Source organism: Dama dama, chromosome 20 (assembly GCF_033118175.1).
Source record: "Dama dama isolate Ldn47 chromosome 20, ASM3311817v1, whole genome shotgun sequence".
NCBI lineage: Eukaryota > Metazoa > Chordata > Mammalia > Artiodactyla > Cervidae > Dama > Dama dama.
Genome location: NC_083700.1, coordinates 20676050 through 20695176, shown reverse-complemented (window position 1 = coordinate 20695176; position 19127 = coordinate 20676050). Strand labels below are relative to the sequence as shown.

The following is a 19127-nucleotide window of genomic DNA, read 5'->3' as shown; positions in this document are numbered from 1 at the left end:
GCCACTTCTACATTTTAGATTTTTATTACAGCAGCATTTCATTTCCAGGTACAAAAATCTGTATTACCTATTGTGAGATAAATTACCCCAAATTTTAGCAGCTAAAAACAACAAATATTGTTATCTCAGATTTTATGTGGCTTAAGAATCTGGGTATGGCTTAGCTGGGTGCCTTTGGCTCAGAGTCTCTCAGGAGATTACAGTCAAGCTGTTAGCCAGCAGTGTGGTCTCATCTGAAGGCTTGCCCAGGGAGGAGGATCTGCTTCCAAGCTTCTGTGGTCGTTGGCCAGAGTCAGTTTCTTGCAGGCTCCTGGGCTAAGGGTTCTTTGTTGGCTATTGGCTGGCAGTATTCCTCAATTCCTCTTCACATGGTCCTCTCCATGATGCAGTTCACAGCATGGCCACAGCTTCCTCAGAGCAGACAAACTGGAGAGCATGTGCCCAAGAGGATGCTCCACAGCCTAATCTCAGACTTGACTTCCATCACCTGTGGTGCATTCTCTTCGCTAGAACAGTCTCTAAGTGCAGCCCACACTTGAGGAGAAAATGACATGACGGCATGACTGTCAGGTGGCAGTGATGGTTGGGTGCCTACCACACCTGGGGGTTGAAAGTAGTGAGGAGGGTGTTAAGGAAGTATTTTATAGAAGTCAAGAAACTATTAATTAAAAGAAGGTGCTTCCAGATCTAGTAACTCCTTAGTCCCTTCTTTCTGAATTCTAAGTTGATTCCCAGTGAAATATGGAGAAGCAGTCTGAGATTTGACCTGAGAGTTCTTTTTCTCATTTATTTACTGATTTTTCTTTCTGCCCCCCTTTTTTTCCCCGACTCCTGTTAGTTCAACCCTCTTGGAAAAACATGAAGTTCCAGAGTCAGAGTTCGTCCATGTAAGTTTCTGGGATGTGGGGGAGGTGGCTGCTTTGAAAGGGTATAAACAGCACCACTGATGGAGTAGAGCAAGGAAGTAGTTATCAGGGTTAGGGGGACTGGGTGTCCCCCTTCCCTTAAATCTTACTTTAAAAATTTTTGGTTTGGTGGGGGGTGTGGATTTTTTTTTTTTTTTTTTTGGTACTGTGTTCTTGGAACCTGAGACTGGACTAGAAGGAAACTTTTTAGGTCTGCCATCTAGGTTGAAATTAACTTGAATTCCTTTCCTGTCCCCTTATCTGATACTCTACATCCTTAACTTTATACACTTTACCTTTTCAGTGAGCAAAAATCCTCAGAAGACTTGGAGCGAGACTCAACCACCTCTGTGATCCCAAGATGTCAGCCCTTGACCCAGCAGTGCTGAGTTTTCTTGTTCTTGGTCATCAAAAAAGGAGTGCAGTGGAAGCTAGGAGAGCTCTCCATTTCCCCCAAAGAAGAAGAACCTTTTCTCCTTTCCCTTCCTTATGAATGGGCATTAGTGCCAGGACAGTTGAGGACAGCAGCATCCTCTCCACTCCCAAGTTGGGTGAAACCAGTTTTCAACTCACCAGCCTTGGCTTCCACAACTGAATGATTTCAGATCCCCCTTCTTCCTGTTGGAAGTGGGGTTGCTGGACTTGGCGATTTTCTTTCCCCCTCATCTACCTTTCATCAGGAGCTGGACTCTTTAATTTCCTCAGGACAGACTGGCTGGTACCTTATCCCTACCTTAACTCTTTCTCTGGAAGAAGACTCCTGTAATCTTTGTAAAGGTTTTTTGGGGGGTCTTTAACCTCCCAACCCTCTCCTTTTGTTTCCTTAAAAAAGGAAAAGGAAAATAGCACACAATTTCAAACCAGTTTTCAGATCAAAACTCCAGAAGTATTGGAGAGATGCCTATTCACAGGGTTCCCTCAGAAGAGCCCTGGTATTTGAGAAACAGAAGGTGGTGACTGCTCTGCTAGGAGCAGCTCCTCTTTAACTCCTCCTCTCTTAATGAATTTCTTAAGGCTGAAGGAATGGAGAGAGTGGGACACGGGGTAGGCTTTACCCCTTTTGTTAAACAGTGGTGCAGTCTTGGGGCTCACAGGTCAGAACCCTCTCTAGGCAGAACCCTACTCACTGCCAGGCCATAATCATTATTACTGTTTTGCAATTTGAGATGTATTCTGCTTGTTTTTCTAAATATGAAGACTTATCAAATGAATTTTAGATTTCTTCTCCAAAGGAGATGTCTTCCTTGCTCTTCCCACCTTTTCCTACAGTGTTCTGCTGTTAGTGGAGCTGAGATGGAGACGGGGATACCTGTCTGTTGAACAGGTAACTGTGAGGCTAGAGAACGTTCCCTTAAACGCATAGGGAGCCAGCAGATTCCTGCCTTAGTGCAGTCATTGCTGTGCCCCACACCCTGCCGCCTCTCTTCACGCAGAGAACGTGGACGTGGGCGGTGTGTAATCCCTCTTCTCCCTGTGTTCACCATCTGATCCTCCTCCTTCTCTCAGGGTCGAAGAAGGGGTCCTGGTGTGTCTGGCAGATTGTTGAATCCCTGTACTGTCCCCTCTCCATCCCACCCTGCCTTGATAGTAGCTTAGTCCACACCCTGAGTAACTGTCTATATTAGACACCCCCAGCCAGTTTCTGGCTGCCTGTCTTTGCTGCCATGTTCTTTTTTACAAGAAGGAAAGAAACAATTCTTGCTATTTTTTTTTCATAATTTACTATTTATGATGTATTTAAGTGTTTTATTCAGGACAGAGTTCTGTCATGGGTGGGAGGGAATACTTGAGGGAGGCTGGGTCTTAAGGACAGGAATGGGGAGTCAACATTTTTATGAAGTGTCACTATTTGCCTCTACTTTGTATTGTTCAGAAATGGCAAATACAATATAAAAGCGATAAGTATCTGGTTTTAATGCATTAAACTTTTGTCAGTTATTTAGACTTCTTGCTTCCTCTTGATTCTTTTTCATACACCATCTGCTCCACCCTTCTACCCCAGGCTGTTTTGTTCATATTACCCGGAATGAATGCATCCTTTCCAGTTTTTCTCACTCCAGCTTTGGACTAACTCAGGCTGAGAGAAATGATTTCATTCATTACCTTCTGGCCACCTCCTCCATCTTAACAACTTAAACTTGACAAGGAAAAGCTGTGAATGACTAGAAGAGGAATTAATGTAGGTCTGTTGCCTAGGGATTTGGGGATCCAAAGCTCAAAATTTTGCTTGGCTTTAGGAGGAAAGGAGAGGGACAGTGGGAAAAGCAAGCTTAAGATTTGTTGGCCCGAGGATTCTCTCCCTTTCCTTATTCTCTCCCTTTCCTTCCTCAACTTGGCCCCAAGTTTTCTTAGGAAAGCATAGAGACTGCTTTCCTCAGCCATGTGTTTTTCTGTGAGGTTGAGCTTAGGATGTTCCCCTCAACACCACTATTCCCTACTTTGTTAAGATCATTCTACAAATATTTATGCAGCAGCTAATGAGGAAGAACAGTCAATGCACTGGGCAGTTGAAGGTTAAAAGTAATTGATCTTACCTAAAGGGTTTACAGAGTCCAGAAGAGTACAACATACATGCACACAAAAAGAATACATGAGATGTGATTTCTGAAAGAGTGGTACAGAGCATAAAATATGGAAGAAAATTAGAAGTGGACTTCCCTGGTGGTCCAGTGGTTAAGAATCCCCTTGCCAAAGCAAGAGACATGAGTTCGATCCCTGCTCCATGAAGATTCCACATGCCAAGGGGCAACTAAGCCTGTGCTGTAGAGCATGCTCACTGGAACTAGAGAAAGCCCATGTGCAGCAGGGAAAACCCAGTGCAATCAAAAATGAATTTTTTTTTTTTTTTAAAAGAAAGAAAATTATAGAGGTTACTGTGGGCCTGAAGTGTTGGGGAAAGTTTCACTTGAGCACAAGGGCCTAGAAGTATGAGAATGGGCATGAGTGCTGGGACAGTTGAGGACAGCAGCACTGTCTCCACTCCGAACAGAATGGTCTGTTGTAGAGAGCAAGGAAGAGACCATGGTGAAAGCAATGGTGGAGGGAGACCTGAGGGAGAATATTGGAATGAGTATGGGTGGAGGCAGCACTGGAAACCCTGGCTGCTAAGCTGAGGGATTTTTATTTTAAGCTGCAGTCAGTGGGGGAAGTGTAGAATGTTTCTGTCCATAAGTGGAATGTAAAAGAATTCCAAAGTCAATCTGATGACAGTTCTATCACAGCAGATAGAAAAAGTTGACAAGTTAGATGGATAATTTAGGTGCATTTAGGATGATGGCAATACCCAACTGGAGAGGAAGGAAGAGAATTGAGATGGTAATAAATTTTATTATAGAACAAGTAACTGGAATGAAGGAGGAATTGAGCATTCTCAAAGTTTTGAATTTTAATTTAAGCCAGAGGCTCAGTCCTCCTTTAAGCTGGATAAGAAGACTTTTTCCCAAATAGGAATTGAATCTGAACATATTTTAGGGGGAAAATGATCCTGCTGCAGCTCTTAGCTTGTCACTCTTCAACATACTCAGGCACCTGCTGGGTGTACTAGATACCCTTTGATGGTCAGGGGGTCCCTCTAGTGGTGAGCAGCAGCTACTACTTCACAGCTATACCCTGCCATCTATATTCACTTGCAAGTAGGGCCTATTCCAAAAATGAAGAAAATCAAACTATAGGATATATATAACCTGGAAATCCTAGTCTAACGTTTTACTCTTAAAACATGTCAATCTCAGCTAGTCAAAAAAGTTATTTACCACAGTTGGAGTCTCATTCATTCTTTATTTTTTTTAAATTCATTCTTTAAACAGAGTTGCTAATTAAAGTAGATTTCAGATTAAACTGTTCATTCTTTAGCTTTTCAAAGACACAAAAACAAATCAGTATCTTTTGTAAAATTATTTCTTAAAAGTTCATCAAAGGGACTTCCCTGGTGGTCCGGTGGCTAAGACTCCACACTCCCAGTGTAGGGGGACCAGATTTGATTCCTGGTCAGAGAACTAGATCCCTCTTGCTGCAAATAAGACCTGGTGCAGCCAAATAATTTTTTTTTAAAGTTCATTAAACATCAGCTGTTTCCAATTTTTCCTCTCTCAAAAAAATTTTTTTTTTATTATGGAAAATTTCAAGCTAAAAATACAGTAAATTGACATGTATGCATCACCCAGCTTCAATACTTGTCTGTAAATAGGGCCAATCTGTTTCATCTATACCTTCTACCCCACCCTTCCCTTCTCTCTGCACTTCCAAAGGATTATGTTAAATTCCACACAGGGACTCACCTGGACTTACGTGGTGGTCCAGTTGCTAAGACTGCTCGGTGGAGGGGGCCTGGGTTCAGTTCCTGGTTGGGGAACTAGCTCCCACATGCTGCAACTAAGACCTGGCACAGCCAAATAAATATTGTTTTTAAAATCCCAGACAAAAGCAACTACACCCCAATAAAAAAAACTCAAACATCGTATCATTTCATACATAAACACCTCAACATATAGGTCAAGAGCTAAAGGTACAACAATATTATCATGGCTTTTAAAATTAATTCCTTAATAATATCCAGTGATCAAAGTTAGAAAACTGGTCTTAGAAATGAATTTTTACAAATAGCTTTTTGACCCCAGTCTCTCTTGAACTCTAAGGTCACTGATGACCTTCATGTTGCTAAATATATCGGTCCTCATCTTACTTGACAGGTCAGCAGCATTTGAGTTTATTACTCACTCCTAGAAATAAATATTTTCTTCATTTAGCTTCTGGGATACCACGTGCCTTCTCCTGGTTGTCCTTACGAAGGTGCTGCTGCACTGCTCCATCTCCATCCTCTTTTCTGGTTCCTCCTTTTCTCTCTAGCCTCAAAATGTATGATTAAGTCCAGGGCTCAACCATAGGACCCCTTCTTTTAGTCTACATTCACTCTCAAAGTCCTAAAGGCCCTGTATCATTTGTCCAACTCCCCTGTCACCTCATGATCAACTAAAAACTCCCAAATTTCTATCTCTAGCCCAGATTTTTTTTCTGAACTGCAACTCATATTTACCCACTTACTTGACATCTCCATTTAGGGGTCTAATAAGCATCTTAAACCTAATATATGTCCAAAACTGAATTGCTGGTTCCTGCCCCTTCTAGCCCATCTTCAGAAATAATGACTCCATTCTTCTAGTTGCTTAGAACCAACTCTAATAACCCCTTAACACCCCCTTTCCTTACATCCTCCATCAAATCCATTGGCAAATTTTCTAAGTTTTGTATCTTAGAATTTGGGGTGGGGTGGGGGGTGCGGTGGGCCAAACGGCATGTGATGTCTTAGTTTCCTGACCCAGGGATCAAACCCATAACCTTTGCATTGGGAGCATGGAGTCTTAACCACTGGACTGCCAGGGAAATCCCTAAGTTTTATATCTTATGACATATGCAAAATTCATCCATGTCACTATTTTCACATCTTGTTAACACTCTAGAGTAAGCCACTATCATACCTGACCATTGAAATGGTCTCCTAACTGGTCTGTATCCTATTTTTCCCCTACAGTCTGTTCTCAATGCAGAAGCCAGAGAGATCTGTTAAAACACAGACCCTCTGCTGAAACTTTCCAACAGCTTCTATCTCAGAGTCCTTAAAATAATCTTTACTGCTGTATGTAATCCGACCTTTCTTTCTCCCTTTGCCTTTCTGGTCTCATTTCTTCTCTCCCTCTACTTTAGTCTCTGCTGGCCATCATGTTCTTAAATACACTCTTGCCTTGGAGTATTTGCACTTTCTCTTTTCTCCAGGTATCCTTCAGGTCTCTTCAGTTGTAAGTCTTCCCTAATATCCTGTTTATATATAAACACACACCCACACATCCACCCTAGTTTCATCATTATTCAACATTGACTTATTGGTTTATTATCTGCCTTCCCCCATAGAAAGCAAGTTCCACAAAGGCAGACTTTATTTCGTCCCCTTCCAAGTGCCTAGAATAGGGTCTGACCCACAGGTAAATGAATTGTTTTTGCTTTTTTTCATATTAGAGCTCTTGTTTTACTGAACTCTGATCCTATCAGATTTCACCTCTCATGATCTCATGATCATTCTTGCAACTCACATATCTCTTCATTGAAAAGCTTTTGACGTAGCTCTAACAGGACATCTTCTGTGTGAAGAGAGTATGAATTCTGCATTCTCCAGGTTGAATCAAATCCATCATATAGGACCTATTTACTAACTCATTTTTTTATGACCACTCTATTTTGTATTTGCAATATCTACAAGGACTTTTCAAAGTGTAATTAAAAACTGGTCACAATCTGTTAAGTATCTGACTAAAGCTGAGATAGTGACAGACAACCTCCCTGTATAGACATCATGAATCCCAAAACAGTGATGACAATATTAATTCACTTCCTATTCACTTCCTTTAGTTTGGGCTGAATGTTTTATCTACTTACACATTTTAGAAGAATACTAATTTATAATAATTCCTGATGTTCAAATTGTCTTTAGAGTTGCATTATCCTGATTAACTCAGAAAATTTTTTGTTGTTGAATCTTATATTTTATGAAATACTTTGGATCTGACTTCACCGATTTGTGTTGTTTTCTATTTGTACAAAATGTATATAGCTGGGCTTTCAGGTAGCTCAGCTGGTAAAGAATCCTCCTAAAAAAAAAAAAAAAAGAATCCTCCTGCAGTTCAGGAGACCCTGGTTTCTATTTGTACAATATTGGTATAGCTACACATGCTTTCTTTTATTACTATTGCCTGATATGTTGTTTTTTCCTTTCCTTTTATTTTTTACCTTTTGTCAGTTTGGTATGTCCTACATTCATATTTTGTTTATATTTGAACTTTTCACTAATGATTTTTCTATGCTTTATTTTTCTTCCTTTCCTTGTCTATGATTATAGTAACAGATTTTTTTTTCCTTAGTAATACAGAGATTTTACTCCTATACTTTTAATGGTCACCAATAACTTTTGAACATATCCATTAAAACTTTATCAATATCTATGTAATGTCTACAACACACTTGCCATCTCCATCTACCATCTCTGTAGTCATGTCTGGGTCCCCTGCTCTTTCCCCCACTTCCTCCAAAATAGACACCTGGAATTTCCAGTTTTTCTTTGGAGTGTGTGTGTAGGTAAGCCAAGGCATTTATTCATTTATAGCCAGGCCAAGGCATGCAGGATCTTAGTTCCCTGACCAAGGAACAAACTGGTGCCCTCTGCAGTGGAAGTGCAGCGTCCTAACCACTGAACTGTCAGGGAATTTCCAGCCAAGGCATTTTTAATTAAAATAATTTTATTTTTACTTTTTGGCCATGCCATGATAGATGTGGGATCTTAGTTACCCCACCAGGAATTGAGCCCACAGCCCCTCCACTGAAAGTGCAGTCTTAATCACTGTACCACTAGGGAAATCCCCTAAGACATTTAAAACTGTAATTTTTTTTTTTTTTTTTGGCTGCACTGGGTCTTAGTTGTGGCATGTGGGATCTAGTTCCCTGACCAGGGATTGAACCTGGGGCCCCCTGCACTGGGAGCGCAGAGTCTTAGCCACTAGACTGCCAGGGAAGTCCCTAAAATGTGATTCCTGATTAAAAAGTGAAAATGGTTGACTAGATTGTCTCCCATTCTTTGGGAGATTAGTTAAAATTATTGATTCATCAAACTTTTTTTCTGCCTTTCTACCATATGTCAGGCTTTGTAGTGGATTTAGGGAATAGCAGAGATTGACACCTTTCTTGCCCTTAATGGGGGGCTTCCCTGGTGGCTCAGACGGTAAAGAACCTGCTTGCAGTGCAGGAAATCGGGTTGATCCCTGGGTTGGGGAAGATCCCCTGCAGAAGGAAACGGCCACCCACTCCAGTATTCTTGCCTGGAAAATTCCGTGGACAGAGAAGCCTGGCGGGCTACAATCCATGGGGTCGCAAAGAGTGGGACACGACGGATAGACTAATACTTTCACTTGCTTTTGCCCTTGATGAAATGGGAAAGACAGCTACACAAACAAATGCAATTCAGAGGCTTAAGGGCTTAGCTGTTTGATGTGCCATGGGGACCCGGGGGAGCTGGAGAGTCAGTAGTCGTCCCACCCCTTTTTAAAAACGATGATACTGGAATAGACATAGCCTCAGCACTTTCAGAAGTTCCTTCACATTTTCTCTTAGATCTTCTCGGCAAGGAACGCCACCAGAAAGCCTGAATGGCAGGGCAGGTGGAGGTGTGGCCCTCTTTTTTTGTTACTTGGCCCCTCCCTCCGCCCCAAACAGCGCCCACTTTTTTTTTTTTCCTGGCGGCGCCTACAACTCCCAGAAAGCAACACGGGGATGAGGGCGGAACCTGCTGGCCCAGCCGAGATCAGTGATTGGTGAGGCGCGCCAGGCCAATTGGAGGAGTTGTTGTTAGGTGGTCCAGGAGAACCGGTCCGGGAGGGAGGAAGGAGGCACGATGGTGTTGGAAAGCACTATGGTTTGGTGAGGCGCCGCCTCGGGCCCCCTTGGGGAGCGGGACTGGGTCGGGGGCGCCTGTAGCTCGGAGGCCGGGTGGGCCTGGGGTGGGGGAGGGAGCCTGATGGGAGAGATGAGGCCTTGGGCCGGGAGGAAAGGAGCTCCAGCGACTCCTGAGTCATCCCGGGGCCCAGAGGTAGTTCCCGACGGACGGGCCCGAGGTACCCCCCTTCACCCTCAGTCCGCCGACAGTCATGGACCGGCCCTGCTATTTTTCTCCATTACAGCGTCGTCTTCTCTAGACCAGCCTACCTCTGTCTTTAGCTAGAGTCCTGCTTCTCGGACTCACCATGATAGTCTTCTGCCTTCCTCTCTTTTCAAAATGATGGGTGTTAGTTAGGAAGAGAGTTTCAAATCGCTTCCTCGCCCCATTCGCTTGTCGCTGACTCCTTTGCTTTTCCTGGTGTTACCGTCAAAGGCACTAGAAGAGTACTTTATAAGTGTTTGTGGCAAAAAAGAAAGAAAAAAAAAAAAGTGTTTGTGGCTAAGTCGTGTCGGACTCTTGGCGATTCCATGGACTGTAGCCCGCTAGGCACCTCTGTCCTTGGGATTTTCCAGGCAAGAATCCTGGAGTGGTTTGCCATTCCCTTCTCCAGAGGATCTTCCTGACCCTGGGATCGAATGTGAGTCTCCTGTACTGCAGGCAGATTCTTTACCGATTAAGCTACCTTCTAAATGTTAGGTATTTAACTTGCTTCATCTCACTTAAGCCTCACGATACTCCCTGCCTTTTACAGATGAGGATACCGCGTCTCGGCAGTTTTAAATGACTTACACAAAATCACACAGCCGATTAAGTGGTGGAGCCTAGGTTTAAACCCAGGATAATCTGACTCAAAGACGCTTCGGCTCTTACCCAGCGAGCTCTCTGTCTTCATCAGTCTCAGACTTGGCTGAGTAGCTGTTAGGAACTGAGGACCACACTTTTGCAAGGTTTCAAGAGTTTCTTCTAAGTGTGAGCCTAGAATGAAAACAGAATAGTACACAAACACACACAAGTCTACAATTGCATGGAACAGACACCTGAGGGTTTTCTTTTTTCTGGAAGATATTGTTGCCAGATAACACACAGGATGCCCAGTAAAATTTGAATTTCAGATAAACAATTATTTTTAATATCAAAATGGCTATTGCCATTTTGCATGGGACATACTTTCACTAAAAAGTTGCTGTTGTTTGTCTGAAATTCAGATTTAACTGGGAGTCCTGTATTTTCTCTTATTTATTTATTTTTGGCTGTGCCGGGTCTTCATTGCTTTTGCCTGGGCTTTCTGTAGTTGCTGGGAGTGGGGCTACTGTTTGTTGTGGTGAGGGTTTGCAGGGTTCTCATTTCTGTGGCTTTTTGTTGAGGAACACAGGCTCTAGGCGCCGGAGCTTCAGTAGTTGTGGCACACAGGCTCGGTAGTTGCAGCTCACTCGGGCTTAGTTGCTCTGTAGCATGTGGGATCTTCCCAGACCAGGGATCGAACCACCCGGCCTCTGCATTGGCAGGCGAACTCTTTACCAGTGTCACCAGGGAATTCTGGGAGCCCTGAATTTTCATTTGCTAAATGAACCTCTGGGAGAAAGCAAGTTAAGAGTAGAAAGAGGACAGGATTTGGAATTCAAAAACCTGGGTTTGGGGTACTTTCCAGCTGCATGTTCTTGAGAATGTAGTAAATCTCTCACTTTAGCTGTAAAATGAGAATATAATAGCAGCATCTACTTTTCTCATTGCACAGGTAGGCAAAATGTGTGTCATGGTGCTCTGTAAACTGTGTGGTACTGTACATCTATTAGTTGCCATGATGCTTAAGGAGTCCTCAGGAAAGAATTTAAGAGGGTCCTTGAAGGGACTTAGGCAAATGTTAAGGAGAGGCCATTACATGTAAGGAGAAGGGCATAAGGAAAGCTGCTGAAGTGTACATTCTCAAGGCTTGTTTTGGGAGTAGAAAATGGACTAGCATGACTTCATTATTAGGTTGTTGGTTGAAGGTGGTTCCTTTTTTTGGAGAAAGGGGGATGCAGCCAGGTAGAAGAGCACAGATGTCAGGTTGAGGAGGTTGAATTCTGCCCTTTACCCTTCAATAGAGAACTGCTGAAAATGTTCTGAGGCTGGTGGAGCCAGAGCTATCTACAAAATGGGATTTAAGAATGCTGATTTGGCTTGAGGTATAGGAGGAAAGATCAGGTCCAGAGTGATACACTGGCACCGTGTTGTAACAGCCCAGCCATAGAATAGCAGTGAAAGCCACTCCTTTTCTCATGCTTTGCTGTCCCTTAGAATTCTCTGGAGAAGCTTATTAAAAAGTTGTGTATATTTGATTCTACTTGGTCTGGTGGCTCAGACTCCCAGCCAGGGAAAGTTAGGCATCAGTATTCTTTTTTTTTTTTTTAGATGAAAACTTTATGGAATAGCTGGATAATTTTGTCAGCCCTTATTTTGATATAAGTTTTTATTGGGAAAAATTACTTACTATTGAGCAAAAGTAGTCACAGGAAATGCATGTATTATCCTGTTCATATAAAGTTCAACATTGAGAAAACCAAACTGCATTTTTTAGGGATGCACATGTAGGTGTGTGTGTTTTTAACACTGCCAGCACCGTCACCCTCAAAGTGGCCCTAATGCACTGACAGTATGAGGACTGCTGTCGTGTTCTGCACAGTAGGTTCTCCCTCCCTCTCAAGCCAGCCCCACCCCCGGGTCTTCCTCTGACATCTTTCTCCCAGCCTTCATCCCTCTGCTGGTCTTGCCCACAGCCTTTGTACTCAGTAGCTATTCCATCTGGATGATCCTCAAAGCTTCCATTGTTTCACATATTTAGCCAGCACTGTATGTGAAGCTAGGAAGGCAGTTATTTCCCTGTTGGGAGCGTAATTGGAAACAGTGTATCAGGGAAAAAAGAATATAGCATGGTCAGTAAAGTCTGCCCTTGACCTCCTTTATATAGATTGACTTTCCTCTATAAGAACTAGTCTGTGTATCATGCTTACTGTTAGGCATTGTGCTAAGTACTTATCATGAGTTTAATCCTCATAGCCAGCACTATGCAGGTAGGTATAATAAAACCCATTTTACAGATGAGGTAACTGGATGTTAGAGAAATTCAGTAGCTTCTTTAGGATCATAGAACTAGTAAGTAGCAGGGTAGGGATTTGAACCTGCCTGCACACTACCCTTCCAATCCTTTCTGCTTGTCTTCCAGTAGCTTCTTAATTACCTCTCTTCATCATTTTTGGTTTGTATTTATTGCCTGGCGAAGGATACTAAAGGAAAAAATTGGCCTCCAAGCCCGTTTCGCTTGCCAGTAGAGACGAGCTGTCTCTGAGTACGCTGTTTTCTTTCAGGGTTCTGAGGGACCTCAGTTCGTCAAGAATTGATCTCTTCTGAGGTGTAGATAACTTGTTCACTTCCCTGCCTTCTTTTGGTCTGCAGGAACCTGGCACTTGTATTTTATGTTATTTGGATTCTTACAGATTGTGAAAAACTACGAGGATAGAATAAATACATGAGACCCCCAGATCTATGAAACCTCATATTTGCAGTTCAGTCCAGCCGTCAAAGCTGTTGAACATTTAACCAGATAATTTAGATTGTACTTTCCTGCACTCAGTGCTGCGAAGTGTGTGTTATTTCCTCAATGGTTTTCAGTTGCCCAGTTGATTTCCTGCCTTGGAATACTCCTATTTTAATAGTAGATAGCATGTTTCTCCATGACCATGATTGATAACCCTTAAGGCACCTTATAAAAAGGTGGACATGGTACATTAGTAGATCATAACCTTGGATATTATGCAGTCACTTGTGGAGATTTAAAAAGGTTTTTCGCCTCTGGTTATTTTGAGTCAGTAAGTCTAGAGGAGGGCTTGGTCCTGTGTATATTAAAAAAAAAGTTGCAGGTGATCCTCTGTTCCACAAAGACTGAGAGCCGCTGCCATGTACCATGGCGCCCCTCATGGGAGAGTTGTTGAGGGAGGGGGCTGGTTCCTGGAACTGGAGGGAATGTCAGACGGGTCTCACAGTGTGGCCTATCTCTCCTGCTTCACCCCTAACCTGGCAGCGTGGACAACAGTGAGTACATGCGGAATGGGGACTTCTTACCCACCCGGCTACAGGCCCAGCAGGATGCTGTCAATATAGTCTGTCACTCCAAGACCCGCAGCAACCCTGAGAACAACGTGGGCCTCATCACACTGGCCAAGTAGGTGGGGCAGAGTGGGAGGGCGTGGGGGGGGCGGGGTGATTCCTGCCTGTGACCCGCTACATGCCTAGGGCACTGCCTTTTCGTAGATTCCGTGAGGCTGCTTTTGCCCGTCATCTTCCTAGACTACCTTCTTCACTATCCCATATAAATATAAGCAGCAACTTGTTTTTTTAAAAATTAATATTAACCTGAATTTAATACAATTGTGAAGCTTAATTTCCTGGGATAAAATTTCACAGTGTATTTTATTTTATGTGTTTTCTCTATTTTTAATTTTTTGGTTGTGCTGGTTCTTTGTTGCTGCATGCAGGTTTCCTCTAGTTGGGGGCCACTCTCCAGTTGTGGTGCCCGGGCTTCTCATGAAGCCCAAGCCCCTTGTTGTGGAGCACAGGCTGTAGGCACGCAGTAGTTGTGGCTCACAGGTCTAGCTGCTCTGAGGCATGGGGAATCCTCCTGGACCAGGAATTGAACCTGTGTCCCCTGCATCGGCAGGTGGACTGTCATCCACTGTGCCCCCAGGGCAGTCCTCACTGTATTTTAAAGACAATAAAAAGTGATTTGGGGTCAGCGTCCCAGGGCATATGTCACACATCGTGTTACCCCAAAGTAATTTGTTTTAGGAACTGATAATCCTCAAATGAGTGACTGCCCATCCCAGCATTCATACTATTAGCCAGAAAATGAGTCTAAAAATGAAGAGGTTAGGAGAGAGAAGGAGCATCCAGCTATTGTAGAGAATTCTCAGGCCCCTGAGAGGAAAATGGCATGAGAGAGGTTAGGGGAAATACTGGAAGAGGCCAAACTTCTAGTTTTCTCCAGTTATTCTCTAGTTTTATGTCATTGACATGTAACATTATGTAAGCTGAAGGTATGCAACATAATGATTTGATAATGTGTATATCGTAAAATGATCACCACAGTAAATTTAATTAATGTCCATGTCTCACATGGTTAAAAGTTTTTTCCTTGTGATGAGAACTTGGAAGATCTACTCTCTAAACAGTAGATGTTTGTTTAGGAAAAATAGAGATAACAGTTATCATCAAGATCTCTAAAGAAAAGATGAGTCGAAGACAGTTTGGAGGCAGCTGTCCTGCCCTGAAATCACAGAAGTGCTTCTTCCCCCATTCCAGTGACTGTGAAGTGCTGACCACACTCACCCCAGACACTGGCCGCATCCTGTCTAAGCTTCACACTGTCCAGCCCAAGGGCAAGATCACCTTCTGCACTGGCATCCGCGTGGCCCACGTGAGTCCTGCTGGGTCCCTCTGGTGGTTCCTCCTTGCTCTGGGATTCTGCCTCCACCCTTACTCCTTTTTCCCCTAGACTCTTGGTGTGAGAACCAGCACCAGGGAAGAGATGATGCAGAGAAAGGAGTGGAAAGGATATAGTGGGATGATCAGTGAAGGTCATGAAGGGGAAATCCCTAGAATGGAGAATTAACCCCTCTTCCTTATCCACAGAGAGGCGCAGAAGGAAGGGAAGGGAGGAGGAGGGGGTTTAGATCTGGTGTGAGTGTGATGATAGGCTCAAAGTATATGGAAGCCATGAGAAAAAGAGTGATAGGAACGAGCTGGGGGATTTCTGTGGCTGACTCCAAGAACTTCCTCTTCCTTTTTAAGCTGGCCCTGAAGCACCGGCAGGGCAAGAATCACAAGATGCGAATCATTGCCTTTGTGGGAAGCCCTGTGGAGGACAATGAGAAGGATGTGAGTCCAAGTGACAGTGGAGGAGTTTGGGCACCACATGTTTGGGAGGGGGCTTCTGTTGGCTCTTGGGAGAGTCAGGAAGAAGCATTGGGTCCATCAATCTGGGGAAAGGAGATTGTGCAGAATTCAGTGTTTCTGTCGGGGGGCCTTGGAGAGGTCCACCCACTCCTGTATGCTTGTGATGTGTGTCACCTTCCCTCGTAGTATGGAACAGACTTCCTCAATTTCTCTTCCCTTCTTCCTAGCTGGTGAAGCTGGCTAAGCGCCTTAAGAAGGAGAAAGTAAACGTTGACATTATCAATTTTGGGGAAGAGGTGAGTAAGGGAAAGTAAATGTTGATATTATCAATTTTGGGGAAGAGGTGAGTGAGGGAAAGTAAATGTTGATATTATCAGTTTGGGGGAAGAGGTGAGTAAGGACCGGTTGGGGGCCAGTGACTGCTTTGATTGTGACTAGAGAACAGTCCTTAACCTAGAGGAGAGTCTGCCTGAGGGTGAGGAGCTGCAGATGGGAGCCGGTGGCAGAGAATGGGGGCGGGAAGGAGAACCTCCTGTGTTCTCTCCCCAGGAGGTGAACACGGAAAAGCTGACCGCGTTTGTAAACACATTGAACGGCAAAGACGGAACCGGTTCTCACCTGGTGACTGTGCCTCCAGGGCCCAGCTTGGCCGATGCCCTCATCAGCTCGCCCATTCTGGCTGGGGAAGGTGGCGCCATGCTGGGTCTGGGTGCCAGTGACTTTGAATTTGGAGTGGATCCCAGCGCTGATCCTGAGCTGGCCCTGGTGAGCAAGCATTGACCTCCAGGAGAGCCCAGGTGTCCTTCTTGATCCTTCTCACACAGCATCGAGCTTCTCTAGGGCCAGACAGTCCTAAGGACCCTTGCTTGTTTTCCCAGACCCCCTCCAGGTCCCTCTTCCCCATCATTCTGTCTGTTCTCTAGGGGCAGCGCTGTCAGACTCTCGTGTTCGCTTTTCCCCACGAAACCCCAGGTTTCTCCCAAGTCTGTCCTTTTTCCCTGTGTCATCTGTCATCTCTCCAGCTGCTTCCCCATGGGTATAAACCAGAAGCTGCCTCTTTATAGTCCGTGCCCACCCCTCAGCGGCCTTCCCCAGCACCCCAGGGGACTGAGGGCGGGAGAACGTCTGACCTTCCTCACCCTTGGCCAGGCCCTGCGTGTTTCTATGGAAGAACAGCGGCAGCGGCAAGAGGAGGAGGCACGGCGGGCAGCTGCCGCCTCTGCCGCCGAGGCGGGGATTGCCACGACCGGGACTGAAGGTGAAAGAGGTGGAATCTGAAGTCCCGGGACTGCGGGGTGCTCTGTGGGGGGCTGATGTAGATGGGGCTGGGGTTCTGGTGGTGTGGAAACACGTGGGCTTGGGGGTGGGCACAGTTCCACCCTGCCGCTGTCTTCCTTTTCCTAGACTCGGACGATGCCCTGCTCAAGATGACCATCAGCCAGCAGGAGTTTGGCCGCACCGGGCTCCCTGACCTAAGCAGTATGACTGAGGAAGAGCAGATTGCTTACGCCATGCAGATGTCCCTCCAGGGTGCAGGTGGGCCAGGGCCTGGGTGGGCGTGCTGAGGCAGAGACACTGCGGGAAGAAATGGAACTGAACACACTGACCTTTCTTCCTCAGAGTTTGGCCAGGCAGAGTCAGCTGACATGGATGCCAGTTCAGCCATGGACACATCTGAGCCCACCAAGGTGAGGGCCTGCTAGGGCTGGAACTGTTTCTCTCTCGGGGTTTCATAGATGAGCTCTTTCTAGAGCAGAACGAAAGAAACCCATGGAGGTAATGTTTCTTGTGGGTAAACCTCGCTAAGGAGAATGTAGCCAGAGTTGGAGAAATGTCCTAAGTATTCTGTAATTTCCCTTCCTTGCTGGTGGGAGCAGTCTGGACAATTCTCAGTGATACTGTCTTCCAAGAGGGTGAAAAGAGGGTCCAGGAAAAGAAAAGAGGGGAGTGGGTGTCTAATAGCAGGAAACCTAAAGGTCATGGCATCTGTTTTTATCCTTTGAGCTCAAAAAGCAATGTTCTCAGGCTTCTCCTCCAACTGGTCGGTAGTTGAATGTTTGGGGGACTTCCCTGGTGGTCCCGTGGTTAGGGCTTAGTGCTTTTACTGTTGGAGGCCCGGGGTTCAATCGCTGGTCAATGAACTGAGATCTGGAAAGCCATGCCTATGCAACAACAACAACAAAAATAGAATAAAATAAGTGTTTTAAGTTCATACAATGTGTGCGCTTAGTTGCTCAGTTGTGTCTGATTCTGTGACGTAGACCGTAGCCCGCCAGGCTCCTCTGTCTGTGGGGATTCTCCAGGCAAGAATACTGGAGAGCCTGGAAGGACGTTGCGGTTGAGCCGCCGAGAAGGAGAACTACCATGTCCACTGCTTTGGCAAAACCTCAGATGCGTGGCCTCCTGGCCAAACGTCTGCGATTTCATATTGTTGGAGCATTCATCGTCTCTCTGGGGTTTGCAACTTTCTATAAGTTTGCTGTGGCTGAACGAAGAAAGAAGGCATATGCAGATTTCTACAGAAATTATGATTCCATGAAAGATTTTGAGGAGATGAGGAAGGCTGGTATTTTTCAGAGTGCAAAGTGATTTGGAATATAAAGAATTTCTTGGATTGAGTTCCATGGAAGTTTGTCACTTTCCTGTGTTCCTGAACTATGAAACTATGACTATCTGGGGTGAGAAATAGTCTCTCAATAAATAAACAATTAACAAAAAAAAAAAAAAAAAAGAATACTGGAGTGGGCTGCCTTTTCCCACTCCAGCATACTGTGTATAGGCACTGGGTATTTTCCTAAACCCTCCTTCCTGTCCTTGGCCAGAGCTGCCCCCCACCCCAGGCAAGTGGGAAGAGGGGCTCGTGTGGCAGTGCGCTCCCGTCTTCCACACGGGCTTGCTCTGCAGCCAGCCCCCTCACTGGGCTGACACTGCGCCCTTTGCAGGAGGAAGATGATTATGACGTGATGCAGGACCCCGAATTCCTCCAGAGTGTCTTGGAGAACCTTCCAGGCGTGGATCCCAACAACGAGGCCATTCGAAATGCTATGGGCTCCCTGGCCTCCCAGGCCACCAAGGACGGCAAGAAGGACAAGAAGGAGGAGGACAAGAAGTGAGACTGGCGGGAAAGGGGAGACGAGCCTGTTCAGGGGCCCAAGTAGGGTGGGGTGGGGTATAGGCTTAGAGGTGTTGTCTGTAACCACTGCAGCCTAAATAAAGCTTGGCAACTTTTTTTCTTTTGCTTTTTTGCTTCAAACACTGATAACTGCCTGTGAGCATTCCCTTTCCGCCCATCTCCACCCAGGACAGTCCTTCCTTAGGAAAAACTTTACTGAAAGCCATTTGTATGAGGCACTGGGGCCCCAGAGAAGAGAAGCCAGTGCTGGCCATTGAGGATTCAGCATCTAGGGAAGGGCCAGCCTGTAAATGAGCGGTTACCACGTCTAACAAGTGCCCAAAGAGAGGCCTGAACAAGGCACTGTGGAAGTGAGGAGAGGGGGCCAAAGCCTTGTAGCCTCTGGGAAGGTTCCCAAAGGCAACGTTTGAGCCCTCATTTAATGGGGCTAGAAGTTCATCAGCCAGCAAACAAGAGATGGTGATGTTTCCATTTAGTAGGAGTAGCATATGCTGATGGCGTGGAGGCGTTTTGTCACTTAAAGAGTAGTTGGGCCGGCAAGCAGCAGGAGACAAGTGGAAAAGTCAGAATACCACATATCAGGGATCTTGGAGACCTTTCACAAGGTGGAAGTCTGTGAAGGGGAAACGTGATTCGTCTTATTGGAGCATCAAATTTAGAGGCAGGTTTTTGTGGGGCATGGAAT

At 45.1% G+C, this 19127-nt stretch overlaps 2 protein-coding genes across 6 annotated transcripts in view; both read left to right on the top strand.

Moving 5' to 3' along the window:
- PIP5K1A (phosphatidylinositol-4-phosphate 5-kinase type 1 alpha) overlaps positions 1 to 2849 on the top strand; it is a 39882-nt gene extending 37033 nt beyond the window's left edge. For all 4 annotated transcript variants that reach the window (XM_061120851.1, XM_061120848.1, XM_061120849.1 and 1 more), the window contains 2 exons: positions 839 to 887; positions 1210 to 2849. In XM_061120851.1, coding sequence (XP_060976834.1) covers positions 839 to 887; positions 1210 to 1294 — 134 coding nt within the window. In that variant the 3' untranslated portion in view covers positions 1295 to 2849. The remainder of the gene's footprint in view (positions 1 to 838; positions 888 to 1209) is intronic.
- Positions 2850 to 9269: 6420 nt separating this feature from the next.
- On the top strand, positions 9270 to 18538 carry PSMD4 (proteasome 26S subunit ubiquitin receptor, non-ATPase 4). Of its 2 annotated transcripts, none has more exons than XM_061120853.1 (10): positions 9270 to 9362; positions 13439 to 13579; positions 14716 to 14830; positions 15205 to 15291; positions 15537 to 15605; positions 15859 to 16074; positions 16459 to 16567; positions 16714 to 16845; positions 16930 to 16997; positions 18252 to 18538. In XM_061120853.1, the coding sequence occupies exons 1-10, from the start codon at positions 9337 to 9339 to the stop codon at positions 18420 to 18422; spliced, it is 1134 nt and encodes a 377-aa protein (XP_060976836.1). In that variant the 5' UTR covers positions 9270 to 9336; the 3' UTR covers positions 18423 to 18538. The 2 variants fall into 2 exon arrangements, with proteins under 2 accessions (XP_060976836.1, XP_060976835.1); XM_061120852.1 differs by having other exon boundaries at positions 16459 to 16576.
- Positions 18539 to 19127: the final 589 nt, after the last annotated feature.

What these genes read in the sequence shown, in the direction of transcription:
- PSMD4 (XM_061120852.1), top strand. Translation starts at nt 9,337, where the DNA reads ATGGTGTTGGAAAGCACTATGGTTTG. An exon ending in TTGGAAAGCACTATGGTTTG is followed by an intron (nt 9,363 to 13,438) that starts GTGAGGCGCCGC and finishes CTAACCTGGCAG; the next exon opens with CGTGGACAACAGTGAGTACA. An exon ending in CTGGCATCCGCGTGGCCCAC is followed by an intron (nt 14,831 to 15,204) that starts GTGAGTCCTGCT and finishes TTCCTTTTTAAG; the next exon opens with CTGGCCCTGAAGCACCGGCA.